Genomic DNA, 25,799 nt, shown 5'->3' on the forward strand with positions numbered 1-25,799 from the left:
GATTGAGGTGGCCACTGACTAAGTGAGCCAGTTCCAATTGCTACTCAGATCCCTAAGATATACACACCCACCACTGAAACCCTGGTACTGCGGCTAGAGCTTTCGCACAAAAAAATTTCTGAAGGCACATAAGCCTGCTTGCGCGCAGGAACGCGATAGCATGAAAAATTCTGGAACACGGATTTTTTCCACGACAGCAGTACGCGTTATTTTATTTTTTTCGGTTGGGTTCTTTATTGTTATTTTTTATTTCTATTCTCTTTTATTATTTCCTTTCTATTATTACTTTTTATTTTTATTTGTTTATTTTTATTTTTATTCACTTTAATGTTGTTTCTTTTTATCGTATTTTATTTATTTTTCTTACATTCTAGTTATGACAACGTCATTTGATTGACAGGTGGGGCGGAGACTTCCTGCGAACGGACACTTCCGGCGGACTCATCAGGCAAGTGATGCTTTGGTCTTAAAATTTCGAGCACCTTGAAATCTTTAACGAGCGGGTGACATCGCAAAGCTTACGACGCGCAAGCCTGTTTATTAGAAGCGTTATGCATCGTGGTCGGCCCACTTTTAAACCTTAAGAGACTGCTACTGTGGATTTCTCTGCTCACTACTATACGTGACGCAACCGCCCACTATATAACCCTGAAACTTGTGTTTCTCAATGCTTAAGTAGATCGGATGAAGTCTTCGAAGAGCAAATACGCTTGTGGCTCTACCTACGCTTATATATAATTTGTTTTGGGGGAAAGGAAATGGCGCAGCATCTCTCACATATCGGCGGACACCTGAACCGCGTCGTAAGGGAAGGGATAAAGTAGGGAGTGAAAGAAGAAAGGAAGGAAGAGGTGCCATAGTGGAGGGCTTCGGAATAGTTTCGACCTCCTGGGGATCTTTAGTTAACGTGCAACTACATCGCACAGCACACGGTCGCCTTTGCGTTTCGCCTCCAGCGAAGCGCGGCCGCCGCGGTTGGGTTCGAACCCGGGTAATCGGAGGCTGCTACAACTTTGCTTGTGTTTTTCGCAAGGTGCAAAGAGGGCGCTGCGGTCGGCTTGGGACAATAATTGTCGAGGAGGGCCGACATTTCGCTGCACAACCCAGAAACTTCCACGTACGGGTGTAGCTCCTGTCCGTCTGGTATAGGTAGAACACCGTGGAGAAACTGATTTAGGTCGTCCTGGCGCGGGTTTGATGGGTGAACCCCTGACGTCTGTTATGGGAATTCTACTCTGCGAGCCAATACTTGAGGACCTTGCCGTCTTTCACAAGCGGCTTGGACCTCGCGTGCCATCAGCCCGGCGTTCGCACGAGCCTTCTCAGCCCATTGCTCGGGGTTCGAACGTTTAAGTATTGGTTGTTAGGAAATGAAAGGCGCAGATACTTGTTCTCGGGGGACACCGCAACCGCGATTTGAGGGAAGGGGTAAAGGTGGGAGTGCCGTTGTGTAGGGCTAAGTTGGTTTCCTGAGAAGTGTAAGTGGCGTAGACATCCTGTATTTGTACATAGCGTATATTGCTGCCCTAACCCTATCCTTTCTTACTGTCGCTCCCCCTTTCTTCCCTCTCCCTCTCCTCTTCCTGTCCTTTTATTCCCGCTCACTGCAGCTCATGGTGGTTCAGGTTTCGATGGCGCGTGCCGCGGCTAGTAATATCTTTCCTTCCATTGTTATTTTTTTACTTTTTACTTTAGTACCGCAGCGGTGGTCTAGTAGTTGAGCATCCGCCTCACATGCGGGAGGTGCGGGGTTCGATCCCCAGTGCCGCCGGTTGCCAACCAGTAATAAAATGGGTACAAGCTTTCCCCTGTCTGGTGCTCGGCTTCTTTAGGGTGAAATGCATAGGAAATGGGTCTTTGACCCCACCTTGAGTAGAAGAAATCATCCTTGCGCATTGGCGCTCTTTGGCCTCAGATGCCTTTGCGCCATGAAAAATCATCATCATCATCACTTTTTACTTCATTAATAAATACCCACAACAAATGGCACAGTAACTCGGTAGTATCTAGCGGCAGTTTCACGGCGGACACCACAACTGCGCCGTAAGGAAAGGGATAAAGGAGGGAGTGAAAGAAGGAAGAGTGAAAGCGTTGTCGTAGTGGAGGCCCGCAGAATAACTTCGACCATCCTGTCATATTTAACGCGCACTGACATAACGCAGCACATGGCGCATCAGAGCCACTGCGGCGGCTCGGACGTTTAAGCATACGCGACGGCCCTTGCTTTGTTTGCGTCTCTTCGCGCTTACAAGCCCACGCCATCACGTTTACGCGCCACATCCCTCGTCACACGTCACTAAATGAATGGATCTATTGACGCGAGAGTGTTAAGTCTACCGTTAGGCGGAGGACGCGGGAGGACTGGCGGTGTGTGAAGAAAATGCGGATGAATAATAATAATAATAATTGGTTTTTGGTGGAAAGGAAATGGCGCAGTATCTGTCTCATATATCGTTGAACAGCTGAACCGCGCCGCAAGGGAAGGGATAAAGGAGGGAGTGAAAGAAGAGAGGAACAAATAGGTCCGTAGTGGAGGGCTCCGGAATAATTTCGACCACCTGGGTATCTTTAACGTGCACTGACATCGCACAGCACACGGGCGCCTTAGCGTTTTTCCTCCATAAAAAACGCAGCCGCCGCGGTCGGGTTCGAACCCGGGAACTCCGGATCAGTAGTCGAGCGCCCTAACCACTGAGCCACCGCGGCGGGGTGCGGATTGGCCGGAAAAGTTGACATTACACGCGAAGCGGCGATTTTGAAAACTGTTTAAAATTTCACATAAATTTGGAATATGAGGTCGCAACGTTACTCAAACGCCATTATATGACAAGTAAAGATGTAAACATAATTGCACCGAAAATATACCTACCGCTAGGCACCTAACTACCCTATACCTAGGTGCATAAACCGGGTTGCCAATATCCATCAAGGGAAAACTGTACAACAGCTGTATCTTATCGGTACTGCACCTACGGGGCAGAAACATGGAGGCTAACGAAGAGGGTCCAGCTAAAGTTAAGGCCAACCCAGCGAGCTATGGAAAAGAAAATGCTTGGTGTTACATTGAGATCGGAAACGGGCAGATTGGATGAGAGGACAAACGCATGTTAATGGCATCCTAGTCTAAATCATGAGGAAGAAATGGGCTTGCCCACGACTTGTAACGCGAAGGCAAGATTGCCGCTGGTCCTTAAGGGTAACTTAGTGGATTCCAAGAGAAGGCAAGCGTAGCAGGGGGCGGCAGAAGGCTAGGTGGCCGGATGACATTAAGAAGTTTGCAGGCATAGAGTGGGCGCAGCTGGCAAAGTATTGGGTTAAAGGAGAGAGATGGGAGAGGCCTTTGCCCTGCAGTCGGTGTAGCCAGGCTGATGATGATGGTGATGACCCCTATTCCATCAAGGAACGTCAACTGGCCTGGGTTAAACGGAGGCCACGTGTGCCTTGTCGAACGTTATCCGTGTCTGCGTGTATGCAAAGAGGATCCCAAGCCCTTAAAGGGAGCCATTAGCGCTATCGGGTCATACACTTAAAGCGTAGGCTAAGTGTCCCTGGAAATTTCCAGTCAGAATGGCTCTGTGGCCTAGTTCTGTGGCCAAGGACACGCTTATGTCCTTTCACGCTTTCGCATGCGCCACTGGCGTTCAGCGATGCCTGTGAAATTTCCTGCCCTGCTCCCCAAATTAAGCCACAGAGACATCTTGACTGAAACGAAGGAGTTCAATCAGTGGAGCTCCCGCGAAGTATGCGCAGACGTTTGTCGAGGGCTTGGAAGCGGAGCAAGCGCCGTAGCGTCCGGCTAAGCGCTTGCGTCCGCAGAACAGGGCTGGGACCAAATGTGAGGCTCGTGGGGACCTTCTGGTGGGCGAGCTCTAAGCCGCTCGTGAAACACTGCAAAGTCCTCGAGTACTGGCTCACAGGGCAGAAGGCACTTCTGAAATTCGCCTTCAGAAATTTCCGCCCCCGACGAGTGAGCTATGTGAAAAACACCGGAAATAAAAATCGCAAAATAATCGCAACCTGCTAATCGTGTCATGGTCTCTCGGGGAAGAGAAAGGCTTTATGAATGATTGTAGCTACATCGTGTTGTTTGGGACACCCACACGTAAGCATGTGCTGCTGCTCCATTTCATCGTGTCTGCGGACTACTTAAGAGCTTCCGGCAAATCTGGCCAGTGCCGGTGTTCCGAAAAGGAGCGTATCTATTTGCTGTAAGAAAAAAAAAATTCGCTGCAGCGTGAAAGTTGAAAAAAACATTTTTTCGGTGGCTTCTTTTTAGGGCACCCTCAAAATGTTCTTGTGCATTGCGCAGGGATGGTTCTCCCTCAGATGTGGTTCCTCGCCACCGGCCCAGGATTTCTGCGCATCCGGTCTGAAATTTATTGGTGAGTTAACCGTTTTATTATGCGTTTTGCTTGGCCAGAAAAATTCGCTTCGTTGTGAGTACCTGGCATGATTTTTCACAAGATGGGGGAACTACCTCAGCTCACAAATTCGCTGAAGACCATAGAGGTTTTTTCGGTGATGATAACCGTTACAGTATGGTAAAGCAAGGACGAAAAAAAAAGCCGTACTATACTCAACAGCATCTCATTTCTTGCAGCGCGCTGTACTACTTCTAAAAGAGTCGCAGCACAGAACAAGCAGAAGCAGTGTTCGAGCTAGTCGGTTTTTAAATATACGACCGTAAAAGTGCTCAGAAGACACAGAAAAACGGAGACATAGGGCGCTTACTTCCAGCACATATGTGTATGCGCGCAGCGGTACTTATGCGCATGGCGTTGATTTCAAGTTTCGAGTTTATTGAGTAACGCACATAGTAATAATGTATACAATAAAATCAGTACAGAAGGAGGTCCCATAGTACACGGCTGTCGGGGGAGGAGGGGGGGGGGGGTCCTGTGCATGATTAATGTGCCTTTGTTGAGAATGGCGTGAGATGACTTTTATTTATCGAGGACCCCATGACCTCAATTGTACGTACCTTTTCCCCTGTCTTGGCCATTTGAGCGCTTTTGTGATCCTACAGTGAAAAAGATCAAGATCCTAACATTTCTTTGCTAGAAGCAAGTCAGTGGCATCCAAGTTCATTCACTGATCATATGACGTTGTGATTAGGTTTTGTTCTGAGGTTTTGTTCTGGTGATAAGGCAAGCTTTAACGTTGGGATGATTCTTTGTAACTGAGTAATAGTATGAGTCGCTTGTGAATGTGGGCGTAGCTTGTCTGTACATCAGGCTCTATCCGACAACCAACTGTTTTTCTTCTTTGATCTGTCTTACCCATACTTTCGCACCTGTAACCATGACTTCAAAACAAGGAAAGCGTCACTGTATGTTACTGGGCGCAGTAGTCAGAGTAAGGCACAGTTTATTATCATGGAGAAAACTCGTGAAACTAAGAAAAAAAACAAGAGGATGTTGACTGCGTTCAAATCTGAGCAAAAGCACGGATTTGTGTTGCGTAGCAGACGACGGTGAGCAGGCAGTGCCGCGGGACGAAGCAGATGGAAGTTGGTGAAGACGACGCTCTCCAGTGCACAGCGCGAGAGTGTGGTGCAGTTTAACAGGAGGCGTGTTGGCTGCGGAGATAGCCTCGTGGTCTCGCTGAGCGGCCTTAAAGGATATCTGTTCGACTTACCGTTCATGGATACTGATTCAATTTCCTTTTCTCTTTCTCATGATTTGACCTCTAACTCAGCTGGAGGTGAAAACAAACTAGGCACCCGGCGATCGAAGCACGAGGTCCCGTAGTGAAGCTATCGCTTCAAAAGTCGTACAGACAAGCAAGCAAATATTTTTAGTATGCAGCAGTCAATTACCACTGTTATGAGTTCCAGTTATGAGTTTGGCGCGTGATATCCTTATTTTCTAGTGAGCGTGAAAACTCAAAACGCACACACACGCGCGCATGCACATGCACGCACACGCGCGCGCACACGAACACAAAATATTATCTCCTTGTATGCATTATACGCCTTATACGCCATGTCACGCAGCAAAGCACGAAGAAACGCTGAAGTACTGCGTCTTCTTTTCCAGCGATGCGTTCCAGACCTCGAGGAGCATTGCCTTCCAGGTGTTCGGGCAGTTCCTGGCGCCGTGCTGAGCTGGCACTGGAGCAAGAATCTCTTCCTTAGGTGCGCATGCGCCTTTTATGAAGCCAAATGTCTTGGGAATCTGTATTGTCGTGTTATCTGTGCACAGCAGCTAGGGACATTCTCTGCTTATTGTTTGACCTAACTTCACATACAGCTGCGACTAAAACTGGAAACAGACGAGCAAAAAAATAAATAAAAGATGCCGTCTCAGGCGTCAATGACGTGCAGCTGTATACGAGGTAGACCCGTTGCTCCAGCGTGCTAAATCACTTGAAAGTGCTCCCATGGATTTTCACTGGCGGAGCGCCCTCTTGGACTCACCCGATTTATAAACAAGCTATACTTCGGTCGGTACTTGGCGCCGAATGGGTGCTCAAACTTACGGACTTTCCCTGAAGTCGGCGGCCATCGAGTGATGACTCATTATACCGAAATTTTTGGTGTAGTTTTCCTGACTTTGACATTATTTACATAGATTATTTGCTACATTTGAATACATTGTTGTTGATAATTACGCATTTAATGTTGACCCCAGTATCCTTGAAGAAAACCGTTCAAGGTTGGATACGTGAAGATTCATTGGACTTATCTAATGCCAGTGTGCTCTGTACATTGAGCCGCTGCTGAGGGCGAGTCATGGCAGCGGGAGTGATCGGTTGCCTGTGTTGGATAGCGTTAATGTTTGTCCGTGGCCTTCCTGGGGACACAGTAGTTATTCTTTGCATCGATGTTTGCTAGAGACGAAAGAGACGCTTTTATTGTTTGCTTCTTTCTATCAAAACGTTCAAATACTATTCTTTTCAACCGTGCCAGTGCACAGACTACTTGGTTTTTATCGTGTATGGTTTTCGGGGTCTTGATATTATATGCGGTGACGCCATCGTGACCACTTGGCATAAACAGCTTAGTGAGTTCTGCGTATACAGTTTACATCCAGTGTAGAGTCTGAAAGGATTTGAAGGTTTTGTTTTTTGCTTCAGCTGAACAGGACTGACATTTATTGCTTTGCTGATCGCTTTGAAATAAAAATGGCAGTGTACGATGCAGGGAAGCGAGATCTTGCCACGTATTTCGTTTAGCCATTTATAAAGAGTAAATAGAGCACTTCAGGTACGTTGTTGCTTAAAAGGGTCGTTTTTAAATTAAACTGGTTCTGAGACACCTTTCGAAGAAAGCACATGAACCCTCTCAATCACTGCATTGTGTTCTCATGAACACCTGAGCCAAATAATACACTTCTACACGCATCAGAGAGCAAATATTCATGCGCGAAAGTTGCTGACGCCTTCTCGAGGACATTTTCATGCTCGCTACATCCTCCGTCACTCGCAACTGCGTATACAAGTTGAGAGATGTCTATTGGCTAGATTTTTTCAAACTTCAGGCACCTGCCATGGTTGCGGACAATAAGGCGCGTAGCTCCAGCGGATCAGGAAGCTCCGCCTCCGAAGGCGGGGCCAGCGGAGCAGTACCGCCCTTCCAGCGTGCAAAAAGTGACGAGAGAAGAGCGAAAGGAGCGAAGAAGCTGAAATTCATATTTTGACTACAGATAACTCAGCTTCTACTGAGTGCGTGAAAAAAAAAATTCTTGAAGCGGGGTGCTTTAACGTCCCAGGCATACCGCGACTTTATTAAGAACTAAAGAATGGATCAACACCAACTGGCCCGTCAAATTGTCCTATTCGACTTTATTAGAGACCCTTTCAGAACCCCTTTAAATCTCCATACGCTTCGTTCATGCGGCAGGTGGCATGATGGTGGCCTCCTAATGTTTACAATACTGTGTTGTTACAGTGCCGGTTGTGGTCAGCGCTCGGCGCCCGACTGGCTCGTCTGGATTGCATGCGTCGTGTGGGTGTCCCGCCTTCTAGAAGACAGCAGGACCACCAGCCCATGGTGAGCGAGCAAGACAGAACTCTCTGATGACACTTGGTTAGATGGCCAGGGCAAAGAACGGAATGCATGCATTGTTGTTGTTTTCCTTGACCTTAAATTTGACCTGAACATTTGACGATGCAGTGAGCACCACATCGACAATGACCTTCAATGCCTCACAACGTCAAACCCAACTTAACGGTGCGGTGGTATGGCCAAAGCTATGGTAGTGCGACCGCGTGATCGTAGAATTCGGTACTTGACCTTGAGATCTGATTTGAGACAGTGGAGATCATGCTTAACTCGTATAATTAGGTTCATGCCCCCGTGAACCCCAGTCATTTTTTTAGAAAGCAGCTCAAAAAATCTAATCTCAGAGTTTGTTTTAGACAAATCCTTCCTCGAGAGCAGGAATTCATCGCAAAGCTGGTGTAAGAAGCAGCTGCGCATTGCTAAATGCCCGCTGAGGAAGTGCTTGGGAAACAGCTGCTAGAACACCCATTTTCAGTAACCCTGGTATTCAAGTCTCGTATCAGAACTAGAAGACGTTCCAGTCAAGTTTGAGTCGGGATGAAAACAATATCAGTGCTTCCTTCACGATGTCACCCTGAGTCAGTCTTGTCACTTCCGCAGGGATGGCGCTTCTAGACAAGTGGTACCTCGCCATCAGCCCTGGAGCGCCAAGGCTCAATGCCTAAGTCTAGACTTCATGGGTGAGTTTGTAAATGCTGTGAATTTACTGCATTTGCCTCAATACAGTAAACTGCACCATGCCCTAAAATATCTTTCAGCAGCCAACACTTATACCGGCACAGTGGCTGTGTTCTGCTTCAAATCTATTCCCTATAGCTTCTTTCCTGCATTTGTCATTGGTCAGTTCGGACTCCCTGCCAGGACCAATCCAGGAGGGGTAAATGTTTTTAGCAGGGCACGCAGTACCATGTGACGAGACAGCTACTTCGTGGTTCAGACCCCTGGACCATTATTGGGACGGGAAATTCATAGCCGACTTCAGTAATGTTACTAAACAAGTGACACAAGTGACGCCATTGTGTGCCAACAGCGACTACGAGATCATTGTTAAGGAGATTCTGGTTACGACGCCTAACGCTACAAACAGATTAAAACTACTAGTCATGAAGCATAGCTACCTCAATGGGAAGGGTGGCTGTATTCGCGAGGGAGATTTTCGCTGCCTTTTATAGAAATGTTTCGCAAATGTCTTTGTAGGCACTGTCTCCCAGAAGAAAACGCGAAGTGTTGGAAGTGGAATCTTGCTCTGGAATTGAAAAGAATATATTGTCATCTGGCGAATGCTTAAGCATAGCCACGTGCTATAAACAACGGGGCTAGCAAAGCCGGAGCGCAGTTGCCATCCCGACTACGAACGCATCCTGTAGGAAACTTTATCTGATGTCGGGCAGCTGTACACGAACATCGGCATAATTTCGTAAGCCGTATACAAGGTCAGGTTAGTAATGGTTGGTAATGGGATACGTAGAATGTATAAATTAACCTCTAATCGCTTCCCTGGCTCCACTCACGGCCCTCACTTCGTATAAGAGGTAGTGTTCGGTGTTTATCTCAAGAACACGCCACTTCCTCTACTCTTCACTACTGCGGCCTAAGTCTAGTTCCAGAGAGATTCCTTTAAGCTTATCGCTCCAAACTGGGGTATAGTCCTATTCCACTAGGGACACGCCTGGGTTCTGAAAACTGCATGGTTTAAGTTGTTTAGCACTATGGCCAAGAAGTGCCCTCGTGGCTCTCATAAGTCCATCCAAGTTTTATCTTAATATTTTCTGAGTGGCTTCCCTTACGAGGGCTGCTTTATGAAAAGCAAAGCCAGAAGGTGGAGTAAGGTACTCAGTGGACTAGCATAATCTTCTCTATTGGGATCGCCCTTGTCCTATTGCTATTTAAATAACCAGAGATTAGGCTGCAAATTTTTCCAATTCTACTTTTGCGTGAGCTGCCATCAGCATATTCCTTCCTGACTTGCATTATTTCTAATGGTTAAATCTAATATCTTCGTTGCTTTGGACGCGCGAATGCCAGGAGCAGCAGTAAAGGAACTAGTCAAAAAATAACATTTTGTTGAGTAATGAGTAAGGACAAAGAATGTTATTCCAATAAAATCAAACAAATACAAAATACACCCAGTACCTACTGGGATTGCACAGGAGCCGCCTGATTCCATACACTACGTGCACAAGTGGACACTAAAGGAAGATAGCTAGGTTGATCGTCGTCAATCTTCTATTAAACTGAACTGTGACAATTACTTGGTCAATGCAGTCAGCGTATGCTTCGACTGAAACTAAGGTCGCAATTCTAGGCTATTAGATTTGATAGAATCAAAAAGCCCGCAAGTGTTCAGACATGTGGCTCCGAATTTCTTTCATTTGGCTCCTCGAGAGTGAAATGAGAGCTTGTCGGATCATCGCACTGGCAAATCGCACTGCAAAACGACGCCAAGTGCCACTGGGGCGGAGCACTGGGAGTTTTATACCACTGACCACTGCCTTGCGTTCGTGATAGTGCAGATCTCGTGGAAATTCAGAGAAAAATTGATCGGGCTAGGATAATCCTGCCAAGTCGAACTATGCACTAATTTGAGCGCCACGTCTGATGTCCGATGTTAACATGCACGCCCGCTGCAGTGGCTGAAATTGCACTGATTAATTTTGCTGGCCTCCTGGTCTCGTCCCACGAGCTACGTGCAAAAGCCGCTTCCAAGTACTGCGCATTTTGTGTTCTTAAAAAAATCCTGGAACCACAATTTTTAACATCCTCTGTGCGTATACACATTGTGCGAACCCTTGGCATGGTGACTGAATAGAAAGCATGACAAATAGGCCAAGCACTCTATCTGAGAACTATTGCTTAATCATAAAAATACATCGGAAAGCTTATCTCATCGGTGATGCAATGGGTACATGCTTTCCCCTCGCCTGGTGCTCGACTTATCTGGGGTGTGAAGTGCTTGGAAAAGGGGACTCGACCCAACCTCGAGTAGTCGGAAATGCCTTGTGTCATGGCGCTCTTTGGCCATAGATGCTCATGTGCCATAAAGTTCAATAATCATCATCAGCCTAACTCAGACGGACCTATCAATTCCTACCCGTCTGCTGAGGGAGTGCTCGAGAAGCCACTGCTGGATCCCCTGTTTTCGGTAAACCTGCTATTCTAAGGCTGTTATTAAACGAGAAAACATTCCACTCAAATTTGAGTGGTAATCAAAACAATTTATCTGCGCTTTCTACATTATATCAGCTTGAATAGGTCTTGCCACTTCTCCATAAATGGCGCTCTTGACAAGTGGTACCTCTCCACGTCCCGACGTCCCGTTTTTTCAGCGCCGCAGTCTAAATGTCATGGTTGAGTTTATGACGGTGTTGTGCAGTCACTCGGCTGAACGTTTGAAAATTTCAGGCTTTCCAATTGTGCATCACACAGCAGCGATTGTGCACATCTGAGGAATAATAGAGGTGATTTGTTCCCGTGTTTGCACGAAGCTGCACTGTATACCGTCTCTGAACGCAGGTGTCGCTAACAAATATGCAGAAGCAAATAGGCACTAACGCGGGATTTCCTGGCTGCATTGAATTTGGACCGCATCGATGGCGACATTAATTGCTCACCGCAGGAAGCCTTGAATCTGTGATCACCACCTTTTATTGTGATTGTTTTGCAACGCGTAAAAGAAAGTGTAACACATGTAAGAAGTATGTCATCGCTACTGGGTGACCTTACTTATTGGTCTGCATTGCCGTTGGCCAGCTGTGTACATTGTCCTACAAGTGTTTGCATAGGTCTGGCGATGGTGGTCTTGGAGATGTCTTGCTCCAGCGCCATGCACCTAATTGGCATCGCAGGGGGACTGCCGCATGCAACGCGATTGACCACAACGTCACGACAAAAGTCCGAAGAACTGGGTAGAGGTCGGACACAGAAGGGAATTTGGCGTTTCGCTCTTGCGTTGTAGGCAACTATAGACCAAGCCAATAGAAGCCAATTCTTGCGCAAGGTTGCTTCAAGACGACTGGTATAAACGAGCGATTTTTTGTCACCCCACAAACGGCCTTCGTCGAGTTATGCATAAGGCATCACCGCAGTTGGCTACAATGAGTTGCAATTACTGGCTTGGTTTCTCCAGCCATCCTCCGGATGCCCATTCTCATACCGGAAATACCTCGTCCATGTGATCAAGCCGCTCCTTCTACCACTGCTTGAGAAAGGTCTATTTCGCATCTATCACTTTTAGGACGCCCATACTGTATAGATGACCGGAGGCTTCGATGAACCCAGTCGCTGTTTAAGAGTGTCATGAAGAATAGTCGATGAGACTAGCAGTACCCGATTGAATTAGCGTGAGTAAGCCGGAAACATGCCGCACATATATATACACACAAAAAGCTAAGCATAGCAAGAGGCGTACTGTTACGCGAAATGAATTATATCGCCTCCCGCTTAATAATAATAATAATAATAATAATAATTGGTTTCTTGGGGAAAGGAAATGGCGCAGTATCTGTCTCGTATATAGTTGCACACCTGAACCGCGCCGTAAGGGAAGGGATAAAGGAGGGAGTGAAAAAAAGAAAGGAAGGAAGAGGTGCCGTAGTGGAGGACTCCGGGATAATTTCGACCACCTGGGGACCTTTAACGTGCACTGACATCGCACAGCACACGGGCGAATATGCGTTTTTCCTCCATAAAAACGCAGCCGCCGCCTCCCGCTTCCCAAGGGAGAAATTCATCCGAAATGCTGGTCTTTCCTCAGCGATGAATTCCAAGAATTGTTGGAAAATGGAGTGCCACGTTTACACCTGTTCTCGCTGAGAATGTAGCAGCAGCAAGAATCTTTTCGTTAGATGCTATGTACCGTACATGAGTGCATTAAAGTACTCCAAGCCCTTAAGGATATCTCAATAGCCAGCCGTACTGCCCGCAGAGTCGCTGTGTTCCGCTACAAATATTTCATCTGTCGCTTCTTTCCTGCCCTTGTCATTGGTTAGCTCGGACATCCTTTCCGGACCTACTTAGGAGGTGTAAAGTAATCGACAAGAAATGGAATGCGCACGATTCGACGCTGCAATATTGCCCCGTCGTGGGTGAGCTCTGTCCACCAGCCGACCTCAAAAGTTAATTTGACTGCAAATCTAGAAACTAGCAACGCGTGGGCCTCCATACATGCGATTTATTATCATAAAACGCTAGGCTATTTTAGTATATTTTAAAAACTAAAAGACGTTCCACTCAAGTTTGAGTCGCGATGAAAACAATTTATCAGCGTTTCCTTCAGGATATCACCCTGAATCTGTATTGTTACTTCTGCAGGGCTGGCGCTTCTTGACAAGTGGTACCAGTAGCACCCTGGCGTCCCGGTTTTCAACGCCGCGGTTAGTCATGGGTGAGTTATGGCTGTGTTTTGTCGTGCCTTGGTCGAACGCGTAGAAATTTTCAAGCTTTCCAATTAGGCACCGCAGGGCTTCGACTGTGCGCATCTGAGGAATGATTGACGTGGTTTGCTCCAGTGTTTACACGAAGCTGCACTCTATACCTTCTCTGAACGAAGGCATCGCGAAGAAATAAGCAGAAGCAAATAGGCACCTTTATTCGCTGCATTTACTTAGGACCGTGTTGAGGACTACATTAATAGGTCACCGCAGGAAACCGCCAATTCTACGGTCACCACTTGTCATTCTGTTTTTTTTTTTCATTGCATAAAAGAAAGTGATTGCAATCGAATACGTTGAACAAGTATGTGAACGGTGCAGGGTTGCCTTACACGCTTGTACTGACGTTGGCCAGCCGTGTACATTTTCATGCAAGTGCGTGCAGAACTCTGGCGAAGATGAGTTCAAAGCTCCAGTGGTCTGCAGAATAACGCTGCACTAATGCACGCGGTGTGTCGCAGATGGAACGTTGTAGCATCGCTTTGCTCAGCCCTTATCACCCCATTCTTAATCCCTACCGTCCCGTCAAGGTTCAAGTGTGCACCCTCCGTGCGAGAGTTACGCCGTCTATTCAGCTCTCCCGCCATTAAAGCATTTGTCAGCTGCAACGCCGTGCGGGTTGTGGATCCGGTAAGCGACAACAAACTGATTGTGGAGGGATGTTTTCTGCCCTTGAAAGTGTGGCCTCTGTGTTATTTTTAAAAGCAGTGAGAATTAGCTAAAACTCTTATGAAGGAAGCATCCGCGCTATGAAATTAATTTAGGATTTTCTCGTGTTTGTGGATGCTTGCGCGGGCTTACACGTTGTCTCTACGCAACGTATAGCTTCGGACCAGGTCTGCAACATAATCGCAAGGAAGTCTACTACCGGCTAAGCATGTCAGCCAACGCTGTTTATATGAAACGCTTGTATCTTTGCTCTGGGGCGATGCAGTACCGGTCAGCTCTTCCGGACTTCTCTGTATTCGGATTCAGGTCGACCACAATACGGCAAGTGCCTCTCATAGTAAGCTCGGCCAGCAATGACGTGCACATGTCATGATGTCACCTGGTAGTCTAGCATCGCTGAGGGAATGCCACATGCAAAGTGATTGACTGCAACGTCACAACAAAAGTCTGAGGCCGCCTACGTAATTTTGTATGGCGACCCCTGACTTGGGCTCTCACTCTCGGGTTTGCAGCCTACTTTTCCGCCCTGAACTTCAGGAGCTACCCCGTGTACAATATGAGCATCGGCCCAGCAATTCTGTGAGCTGCGTTTTCCAATACACCCATATTTATCTGACTGATTCATTACACGTGCATTTAAAAGGGTGGTATCCAGAGTGCTTGTGGGTGGGTCCTGAGTCCAGGTGCCCGGAGGCTTCTGCCGACCTTCTGGCGATTACAAGAAGAGCTGCCTGGTCACCGAGGCTTGTGCGGGTTTAACTCTTCAATGGAAAGGCGGTTAGTTCCGCTGTGCACTCTTTTATTTTTGAACTAGGGCTTTGAAATTTCTGGCACAGTACAGATGTTAACGAGCATGTGCACTGCACGATTGCAGTGCACTTTAGGGGCATCGATTTTAATCTTCAAACCTGCCTTAGGGCCTATTTTTTTCTAGGCCTCATTGATCTTCTCCTTTAAAGGACGTCTGAGGTTGCCAACAAGAGTGCAAGAATTCTGATAGTGGATACTTGAACTTTCGTAAAATAAATAAGAGCGGAATGCACGGCACCAAACATAAACACGGTGGCGGATTAAAATAATTGTAGCGCGGCTTCTGGCAGAAGAGCCTTTTGCTATTTTTTTATGATTTCGTTAGGGAGCGGCAAACTTCTCCAAAGGATGCTGTTTTGTTTTCTAATACCAAATTTCGACGAGGAGAAAAATTCCAGCCCACGAGAATGCATGGTGAGTATATGAGTGCGAAAGACATGTACATGAAAGCAGACAAAGCAAGCACTGACTCGCAATTGCAGTTTCTTGAAGTGAACAGGGCAGTGAAGAGCCGTGCCTTTTGTGCAGCAAGATTCACCATGACGCTATACCATCTTCTCCAAGTTTCCATTCTTCTGCGGAAATACATGTTTCCCCTCATCAATATTCCATACTTCTAGACTGTAGATAAAATGAGACAAAGGAAGCACGGATAAGGTCGACAGAGGAAATGCTCCAATGCTGCAACTGTACGCATGCCACTGTTGCTAGTGCCTTTCTCGCGTGTATGTAGTCTGTCTGGGGGATCTGGTTTGCGTACTTTAAACCTGCTTCGTAACATGTTCCACAATATGCGGAACACCGCAGGATGGGGCCAGAGAGACAGCGGTCCTTCGTTGTCATGGTGACAACAGACAGCGGACAGGATATCGTTGCTGCACCGCTCTGTCGTGGTGGAGCTACCTCGATCGCTAGTGCTCGCCTTGGCGCCGAGAGAGCACGTGGTCCCAGTGGTGATGTGCTGCGGCGCACGGCTCGAATAACGTCTCCAGCTGGACTTTTTCTGCGGAGCTCTGGCAGTTGCGCAAAAAGCGTTTGGTAAGTGAGTACGTACCTCACTGTAGACCATCATACTTGAATGCGCATGCGGAATCCTTCATTTCGCTGATGGTGTTTAGTGTTTATTGTGGCAATGCTTCGTGGCATGCACACCGAAACGAGTAAAGAGGAGATTCGGAAAGAGTACTAGCGATTCTGTTTAAGGTTACATAGCTGTGGCATGAGCTGTACGCATGAAAAAGGTAACCGTTATTGCGGACAGAAGTCAGCGGGTATCAGCCACTACGGTGGCTGATGGTTATGATGCTTGGCTGCTGGCCCCGAAAGGCGTGGGTCCGATCCCGGCCGCGGCAGTCGCATTTCGATGAAGATGAAATCTAGAGGAACGTGTACTGTCCAAGTCGGTGCACGTTAATCAACCCCAGGTGATTGAACTTATCTGGAGCGTCCCTGATATCCTGATTCGCCTTAGGACGACTCCCCGCGTTTCGAATTCAAGGTAGTTATATTTATTACCAACTGCATGGTAAATTTTACAATTCTTAGGAAATGGTCTGATCATTGTTACAATGTTATTTGGCATGGTAAATTTACAGCCCGAGAACTCCCCCTTACACTAGACGAGGCGCCAGGCAAAGAACACCACTATTTACGATTATAAACTTTCTGGCAGGGTGTTAAGAATTCTTATCCTCTTTTCGAAATAACCATGGAAATCACACAACTCGCCATCTCTCTTTTTGAAGTTATAAGCACTTAGTTGTTTTTTAAGGTGGCAATACGTAACACGGGAAAAAGTTATCGAAAAATTCAGGAAAGGTGCAACAATTCGTGTTGTGTTCATTTGATTTAACCTGCCAGTCTTTTGTGAATACAAGGAGATGCGTACCACGCAAGAAAGTTTTTCTAAAATTAAGTTCTTTAAGTAAAAATGCTTTTGAACCTACGTAAGTCAAAGTAGCTCCCCGATGGATTGAGGATAAGTGCCGACGTTCGCCCCTTGAGATATTGCCGGGCTTCTTCTGCTTACTAGGAAGTGTGCCATGTATCTTCGACTGTCATAGGAATCGTTAGATACGGCTTTAGCGTGGTACGCCAGCAGGTGCCAGGTGTTTCAACGAACACTTTCAAAAATTTTCAAAAATAGGTTTTTTGGGGTAAAAATATGTTCTGTGGCACAGTATTAGCTGTGTCAGCAGACACCATGAAATTGGTGGATAGCCTTATGTATTAAGCTGGATAAGGGATTTTTAATAATTAACTTTTTAACTAGCAGACTTAGGCGTAAAGCTGCAATTAAAGATTTGTAGCCGGTTGTTAGTAATAGCCATATTAGTTTTTAGAATGACTAAAACGCGATTATCCTCGCCGCTGTTTCTCGACAAAATTTGGCTACATCGTGCCAAATTATGCGCCCTTTCGGAAGCATGCAGGCAAAGCAACCCCTCCAGTGCACGTATCTAGTCGAAAAAGAAAGTTTGTCGAGCCACAGCACCAAGGGTAATCGCGTTTTCAAAATTCTAAAAATGATTTGGCTATTACTAACGACCGGCTAGAAATCTGTGATTGCTACTTGGCGCCTGACTATCGGGGTTAAACAGTTAATTATTAAATATTAGTTAACCAGCTTACTACTTAAGACGATTCACCGGTTTTCGGGTGTCCACCAACACTGCCAATGCCACGCCGCAAAAGCCATATTTTTACCCTAAAAAGCATATTTATAAAGTAATTTGAAAGTGTTCGCTTTAACAGCCGGTATATGGCTTCGTGCTTCGTCTTCGCAGGAAGCCACCGGTGCTTTGGATGTGGAGCGTCTCCGATATCAGATGGGTGTTTGCCTGCATGGTCACCTTGTCCATCGTGGCCTTGGAGATCTGGTGCGCCCCGTGTGCTGGCTGGGATGTGGTAAGTGTGGCGCGAGCATTCTGAACTACAGTCGGGCTATTTCTATTTGAGGTTCCTGCAGGAGTTATCTGTCAGTAGGGTTTGGGTTGAGGCATTGAATCCGCCTTTTTCACGACGCGACTGCGCATGCGCCCATCCCCTGGCGGCGGTGTCGCGAAACATATTGGAAGGGTGGCGCGCTCCACTCGAGACCGGCCGTGGGAGTGTAAACAAACCGGCTTCCTACGCGGGGTGCGTTGCTGCAGCCGTCGGGCGTTCAGCGCGACGCATTTGGCGATACCTACGAAATGTGTTGCATACGGCTGCATTGCCCAATATGTAAAGGGAAGCAAACTCGGATTTTTTCGCTTTCCGAGCGCTTCCCGGGACAGCCTTCGACGCGAAGCGTGGATAAAAGCAGTTCGCCGGCTCGACGATCGTGGCCGCCCTTGGGCACCGTCAAGCACGTCAAGACAGTGCGGGAATCACTTTGTGAAAGGTACGGACGAGGTACTGGGTTTAAATGCGTGTGCAGTCTATCACGAAGTGTTTTATTCGTGGGCAGGAAGGCCTCGAATGTCACCGCGGCACCCAGACTTCGTTCCGACGCTTTTTGCTTTCTCAAGCAAGAAGGCAGAATGGGCAAGTGCTGTGAGCCGCTTTCAACGCGCGATGGAGCGGGCAACGAAAAAGAAGCTACGAGAGCATTCACGCACGGTGCTAAAATTTTGTCATAATCTCCTATGGATATTTTCTTGTTTATGCCACTACACCCTGACCAATCCCCCGGTGTGGGTATGTGCCATGTATTAAGAGGCAGAAGAAGGTGCGTTATGCGTGTGTTCGAATCATATCCATGATGAAGAGCTCTGCGTGGTATCTCCGGAATGGATCAATGTGCGCCTCTCACGCTCGTCTTTATGGACGCGCATGCTTGTTTAACCTATGCAGTGGTGTGTTGTGGGAAAATACAGTGAAATGCTAGCAGAGCTGCTTTGTTGCGAGAACGCTTGTGCTTTGATAGCTCGTTGTTAGAAATGAGGGGTCCTTGAGTGAGCTGACTCTTTCAGCGCCGCAGGTCCCTTCTTCGAATGACGTTGTCGGACTTGGTTATGAAGGAAACTGTACAGGGGGTTTATTTTACATTATTTACAATATTTTGGAACCCATTGGAGGGTGATGGGGGAAGGTCGGAGGATCTGAGAAGATCTGAGGATGATCGAGGATTCTTTTTTCACGGCACTCGTCGTCCGGTTTAAAAAGCGTCCGGTCCCTAGGATTCCCCAGGTTCGAGGCAGTCTTCGCCAGGTTGGGCGTAGCCTAACTTGCGTTGTCGTACACACACACCACTCCACATAGGGACACGCCCCCGTCACATGCCCCGCCGGAGAAAGAGGGTGCCGCTGGACAATCGCCCCCCACCAGAGAGAGCGGTGTCTTCGCGTCCGAACGACAGTTCTCACGCTCCAGCCGGACACGTCTTCCGGGAAGTCCGAATGGGCGAGGCGCCGACGAGCAGGCATAGTTGAAGGGGTGAGTCACCCCTGCTCGGTGCTGGCGGTCGCTAACTGCCTCCGTGCCGCACGGTCGATCTTCCGGGAACAATGTTGTTTTCAAACGGCAGTGGAATCCTCCGTCTCGAATCCAATAAACCACGCGAGGACCGGCCGTGGGAACCCAGATGCCTATCGCCGTGCAGGGACCCCGGCTGCAGGTGTCCTGGCCGAATACGCAGCTGAATCAGTCCACCGGCTGTCGCCAGAAACCTTACATCGTGTAGCTATTCGGCAGCGCTTGAGCACAACGATTGCTTGTGAAAACTGTTGTCCCCAGTCGTTTTCTGTTCTACGGCGTGCACGATGTAGTATCCATTTTTTTATGAATGGCAGGCATATACAGCGGAAAACGCCAACCTCACTGATCGGGGATATTTCATTGAACATTATGTTCTGAATGTAGCCTTCATCTCTGAAGCGGCGGCCCTTGCTCAGCTGGTGTTCGCATCGCATGCCGGATGATCGGAGATACTGAAGAATGTGCTCTTCGGTGGGCACTGCAGCCTGCCTCGGACTTCGCACCCAGCCATCAGTCAACCCTAGAAATCCTCCAGGTACCAGGTGCTGCCCAGGACACGCCATCGTTGACAGATTCCAACAAAACGGGCTCCGCAGCGGCACTCAGTCCGGCCGGGTTGGGCGCGCAGTACCCTACCAGTGAGCTTCCAGCGTTGTACGCGAGGTGGCAGCACAGGAAAATGAAAAAGGCGGATTTTCATCGCGTAACTGTGGAACACCCTGTCGGCTACGCGTGTAGAACGCGCAGGTAAACTGATGCACGGGCGCTGCAATATCCTTTCTCATTCCTGGATTATCCCTCTCTGGATTTACTACACCTGCCGCGGTGGGCAGGTGGCAACCTGCCCACCAGGCTACCGAACTTTGAATACTACCGAGGATAAAGCGAACCTTAGTATACTGCTTAACATGTAACGACCACTCGGATGATATAACCACTCGGTTATATGACCACTAAACCAAACCGACCAAACCTAAGTATGACACATCTTTTGAGTTTGGACCTCATATGTAACGAACTGAGTGTGTTGACGTAGGATATAGCGATGCTATTATCATAAACGGTTAGATCATATTTTAGTAGTGTAAAACTAAAAGACGTTCCACTGAAGTTTGAGTCGTGATGAAAACAATTGTGTGTAACTTTTGACCCCTGACCTTGACTCGTCACCTTTAGTTGCCCTTTGACATCGGGTGACCCTTGACTTTAAGACCATCCGATGGGGTGATGTAAAGCCACGTGATGACATCCGACGCGGATGTCGAAATACATGCGATACCACGTCATAGCCACGTGGTCGTGCGGGTGTATATAGAACGGCTGTCGCGAGCGTGTACAAGCGTCGTTGCTTTTCGCTGGATTCCGGGGTTAACCAAGTTAAGCCACTGCCATTTTTTTCGTGGATTCTTTGCCCACGCTAAACGATGCCGACAACGGACGCCGACGACGACGCTGGATTTTCTGCGAAACGGGCACCTTAACGGCATCACGTTAAAACATGAACACTCACCTACGATAGTCTGAACAAATAGACAGTTGCTTCGGAACGCTTACGGGTTCTGCGACTGCCCACCAGGACCCTATGAAGAAAGTTCTTGTTGTTCTCAAAATCTAGTGTAGAGAAGAAAAGGATATCGCACAACCTAGGCAACGGCTTTAGATTCAGCGAGAGCTGTTATTCGCCGCAAATCCCACATGGATGCACCGGCTCCTTACCGCATACGCTTCCTACACTGGCACGAACCACGTCCGGGTGTACAGTGCAAAGTCCGCCCCCCTTAGGTCAAGAGGCCGCGGTCTGGGTCTGTATAGAATTTGGTGCTGTTCCAAGCAGGCAAACTGGTAGCACGTATAGGTGAGCTAGTGGGTGCTCCCATCGAAAGGGGCCCCGGTGGATGCACATACGGGCTACAGCCAAATTCCACAGACCTCAGTTACACGAAGCCTATGGTTAGCTTTGTGTAACAAATCTCGCTGTAAAATTGCTTTGCAATGAAATTTGGCCAATGCCAAATATTCACCGTGTGAAGAGTACTGTTCGAAAATTAGATACGCGAATTTCGATGTAAAGTAATTGAGATCCTGCAAAGACAGCGCCACCACCATTTGCGCTTCTTTGTGACGTTTGCTTAGACTGAAAAGCTGTGCTGAGCTGAGCTGCAAAAGCGGTAATTTGAGGCGGGTGCAGGATGGCGTTGCTTCCTGGTTGTGGTCCGACCAACTGGCTGAGCCCATTGAAGCATCAGCGACCCCTAAAATTTGACCTCGGCCGATTTAGACCACAATCAATGTCCAGCAACAATTGACCACGCCCGACACGATGGCGACCCCCAGATTTGACACGGGCCGGTTCCTAAAAGTTGGTCCGGGACATCCCCGAAAAGGCAGTTCACAGCTTTGAGATTTGCGCCATCTCCTTGGCATGGCGTTGCGTGTGACGTCACCAATTACGTCGCCGTTCTTTCGCATGTCTCACATCGGTTTAAGCAAAGTTAAGCCCCGGATAATCTTTTTTTAAGGCAGTAGCTCTGCTTTGGTCGGGGTAAAAATTTTCAACGGAGTCACTAGCAACACGTCATTCGCTTGGAGCACATGACGTAGCAGACTTTTACCGGACATAAGTCATTCGAGATGAGCCTAAATTTTTAATTGGGTGTTCACCAGCATACGCTGTTTGCCCCGACTGCCCACCCTGTCGATCTTCCCGTACGTTTAAATGAATCCCGGCCTATTGGCCTCCGCTATCGCCGCGGTGGTGTTGCCAGGTTGCACAGCTTTTCATTAGGAGCACATTGTCGCTGAAATACTGTGCTCGTTGACGTAACCCGAGAGGAAAAAGCGGCCAGTGAAATTCAACGTGGTCTTGATCCTCCTTTATACAACACTAGCGCCCTTTTTGGATTTGTGGATTGAAAATATTTTCTTTCTCTTTTTTGTTGTCATCAACGTTCTTTACTGCATGTGACATTTTAAACCACGCACGATCTTCACCGGCGCTCTCCGGCTCACTGCGACGCGTCAACAGGTGCGGGCAATCGAAAGAAGCAAGCAAGGAAGCAAGCAGGCGGCCAGTGTCAGCTTCGAGCTGTTTTGCCTACCTGACTTAATGCGGCGCGTCTCCATATTTTTAATAATATGTCGATTGTGTGCTCTTCGCTTATTTCTCTTGTGGGCCGAAGTTCATTATTACTGCAGGCAAGTCAGATTTCATGCAAGAAAGAAAGTAGTGTCCACTGGGTCCTGCACATAAAGGTTTCATTGGTTGACATTCCAGTGCGCCTCTTGATAGTAAATGTTTATGACTTAAATTACCAAACGCAGAAATGAGGCTATAAAGTGGAAAAGATCTAAACTTAATTTTTGTTTTTGTTTCTTGCCCAAAATAGTTTTATCCACCAAATAGGACATAAGTCTGGGTCTATGACTGCGGTTGGGATGAATTTAGGCATTGACATATAGCCGTTTCCGGTAGGTTCGCATTGACGACAACACTCGGAATTTCACGACTTCGTCAGCAGTGGTTTGATGTTGCACACAAGCTGGAGGAAAGCAGGCGCTTTTTTCAGATGCGCGCAGTGGCATTCACGTGTGCTAGTGACGCGAATTCAGTGCAGTGCGGAGGAACGCCCGCGAGCCGGAAGCCCTATTTGCTGCGCGTCGTCTATACTATTGCCGATGAAAGACAGCGCTACTGGTACAGATTCTGCGGAAAGATTGTTTTACAGCCCGAATCACTGCCGACAATGTGGAATTTCGATAATTCGATCCAAATAAGGCAGACACCCCAGTTTAACACAACTGGAATGAAACTTAATCGCCATATGTCGTACATCGTTCGCTGCTTGCCGCACTTCAAAAAGGCTTAACATCGTACTTTGCATGCTGCGTGCGTGTTCGTGCTCGCGAACGCTACGCATCATTTCAGGGCTGTGCACGTGCGTTTGATTTAGGACTGCGAAGTTGCATATTACCCTTTAGTATTTTTCTCATTCTCGTCTGTTTTTTGTTTACATTAAATGTACCGGATTTGGGGAGAGACATCAGGTTATTTGCGCTACGTCACATCCGGTAAGATGCGTAAATGTGTGACACGCCACCAGGGGTATACGTGTTGTCCACTGAGTGTTCTTTAAAAGCTAGATTAGTACTGTAACGTACACAGAACCACAAGAGGAATTCTAGTCAAAGTTTGTTACAGTTGGCCTTAAAACAACATGTGTAAAGAGACTGCGCGCCCTTGTGGAGAGTCCGCGCATATGTCCGCTGTCAGCTGGCACTTCCCCCCAGTTGTCCCGAATACTCACTGGGAAAAGTGCAGTTGGAGACAGGCCTGATAAGGAGGAATATTCTCTTTGCATGCGTCGTTTTGGAAATTACTGCTCAATGAATGCCCGTGTACTATGCGATGTCAGCGCATGATAAAGAACCCCAGGTGGTGGAAATTTCTGGAGACCTTCACTACGGTGTCCGTCATAGCCTGAGTCGATTTGGGACGTTAAACCCCCTAAACTATATAAACCAAGCTTCCTTCTTCACACGGGAACCACGGTCGGCAGAATATGGTTTTCCTTCAATATGCGCCAATCCACCCGAGCAGCACAGGTAATCGGCCCAATATTGGTAATGTATCGCCAAAAGCTGGGCCTGCAAAGGACCACTGTGATGCCATCCCTGCCAATATTGGGTCAATTACCTGCGCTGCTTGGGTATTTCCGCTCACGGATAGTAATGAGATCTCAGCCTGCTTGTCTACAGTACATATATACTCCACTGCCGACGCAAATCTCCTAAAGAATGTCTGATTTCCCAACCTTCCGGAGCAGCTGTTGAGGCCCGCTTTTCAGCCTGCAATTTGAATTTCTTGGGTTAGTCCTAGCAGTTCCTCACCCGGAGAAAGATGAGCCCACGTTCGATATGCTTGACACTCGAACTTTGAGTGCTGTACACACGGATGTCTTCCGAAGACGATTTGAACCTCCATGCACGCACTGTTAAACCACCCTTTTTGCCTCTACATGCAGAGGAACGATTTCTCCTACACCCTGGAACACGGATATGGTGGAACATGGCGCGTGCTCTGCAAGGTGCGGAGAACAAGGCGGCTGCAGCGGTTGCCAGCTCTCAACGCCCACCACGCCACCTCCATCACAATCAAGGAGCCGGCCAGCTGGACAGCCGCAAGGCATAAAAAAGAATGCGTGTGCTTCAAGAACGGCACACTGATGGAACTACCACTTTCAGTGAGCAATAAAAAAAGATTTTGTTCACTGGTGCGTCTCAGGTTTTCGGGGGCTAAGACTGACAAAAGTATTCAAGAAGCGGCAGCAAAATCGGTCTTATGTCGCCTTCTAGAGACCTAAGCAGGAAATATATTGCATATTTCAATAAAGGCCGCACCTTCTAGGTTGGCTTGGATAGTAATAGCCGCAATCTGTTCATGGCGGGGACTAGCGACATTCTCTTCGGAAAATTACCTAAATATTCAGCTGCTTCAACCACATCAAAATGCTGAAGGCTGCACACACACACACACATCATTAACAACATGTGCTTTCAAAAGTAACTTTCTCCACTGATAACCTTATCTATATGAGCTTAATCTTCTAGCCGATATCGATTTAAATTGTCCTTGGTAGAAAAAGTGGGTTCCTTGTAAAATGCACAAAGTATGATTTAGTCATGTTCTCTCATTACGTGTGATCGTGCAGAATTGATTTGCCCTCTGAGACATCTGTGGCATTAGAGCAATAACCTTGACTGCATTTTTCGCTGGCGGGATTAGTAGTTCGAAGTGAAAAAAAATTCAGGGGGGCACTTTGTCGACGTGAAGTGCGGTGAGGCGAACGCCTTTAGCGCGATGTTGCTGCTTGTGTCGCTGATGCGTGTTAAAAATATTCATTAACGACTAAAACGAGCGTTTAGGCGGCATACTTTCAGACCAGCGTTCAGGAGGCGTCTGGATTGGGACGCGACAGCGTGTTGCCAGCGTTGGTCCACGGAACGCCATCGTCCGTTCGGCGCGACGCGTTGCCTTCTTTCACTCCCTCCTTTATCCCGGTTTTATCCACGGCGCAATTCAGGTGTCAGCCGATATGTGAGACAGTTACTGCGCCATTTCCTTTCCCCACAAACCAAGAACCAAAAACCAGTTGCACAATTTAAGTAATGGAAATGACGCCTTCCTCACATATCTCGATGGACACCCGAACCGCGCCGCAAGAGAGGTGGTGGTTAGAAATTTATTACCACAAAATGGAAGGGATTAGATGGGGCTGGGGCGAGTCCAAGGTGGCCTCCAGTCGGGGGCGACCTCTTGAGCCCGCGTGATGAGGGCCAGCTGCATTGTTTTTCTTGAGCTGGCCAAGAGCTTGTCCCATTCCTCCGCCGAGGGAGTTGGCAAGGGTGTAGTCGGAAGGGGTTTGCTA

The 25,799-nt window shown here is 47.7% G+C and overlaps 1 protein-coding gene and 1 long non-coding RNA gene across 2 annotated transcripts; both read left to right on the top strand.

Annotated features, from left to right (window-relative positions):
- The first annotated feature begins 4,306 nt into the window (after positions 1-4,306).
- On the top strand, positions 4,307-13,389 carry LOC144100323 (uncharacterized). The gene is made up of 5 exons (XR_013307613.1): positions 4,307-4,382; positions 6,039-6,136; positions 7,892-7,993; positions 8,606-8,685; positions 13,316-13,389. It is a non-coding gene; the product is annotated as an uncharacterized LOC144100323 (long non-coding RNA).
- A 2,246-nt stretch (positions 13,390-15,635) lies between these two features.
- Positions 15,636-25,088, top strand: LOC144102382 (uncharacterized). The gene is made up of 4 exons (XM_077635668.1): positions 15,636-15,951; positions 17,700-17,820; positions 24,396-24,614; positions 25,083-25,088. The coding sequence occupies exons 1-4, from the start codon at positions 15,722-15,724 to the stop codon at positions 25,086-25,088; spliced, it is 576 nt and encodes a 191-aa protein (XP_077491794.1). The 5' UTR covers positions 15,636-15,721.
- Positions 25,089-25,799: the final 711 nt, after the last annotated feature.

The sequence above is a fragment of the Amblyomma americanum genome, chromosome 8 (genome assembly GCF_052857255.1).
Source record: "Amblyomma americanum isolate KBUSLIRL-KWMA chromosome 8, ASM5285725v1, whole genome shotgun sequence".
Classification (NCBI taxonomy): domain Eukaryota; kingdom Metazoa; phylum Arthropoda; class Arachnida; order Ixodida; family Ixodidae; genus Amblyomma; species Amblyomma americanum.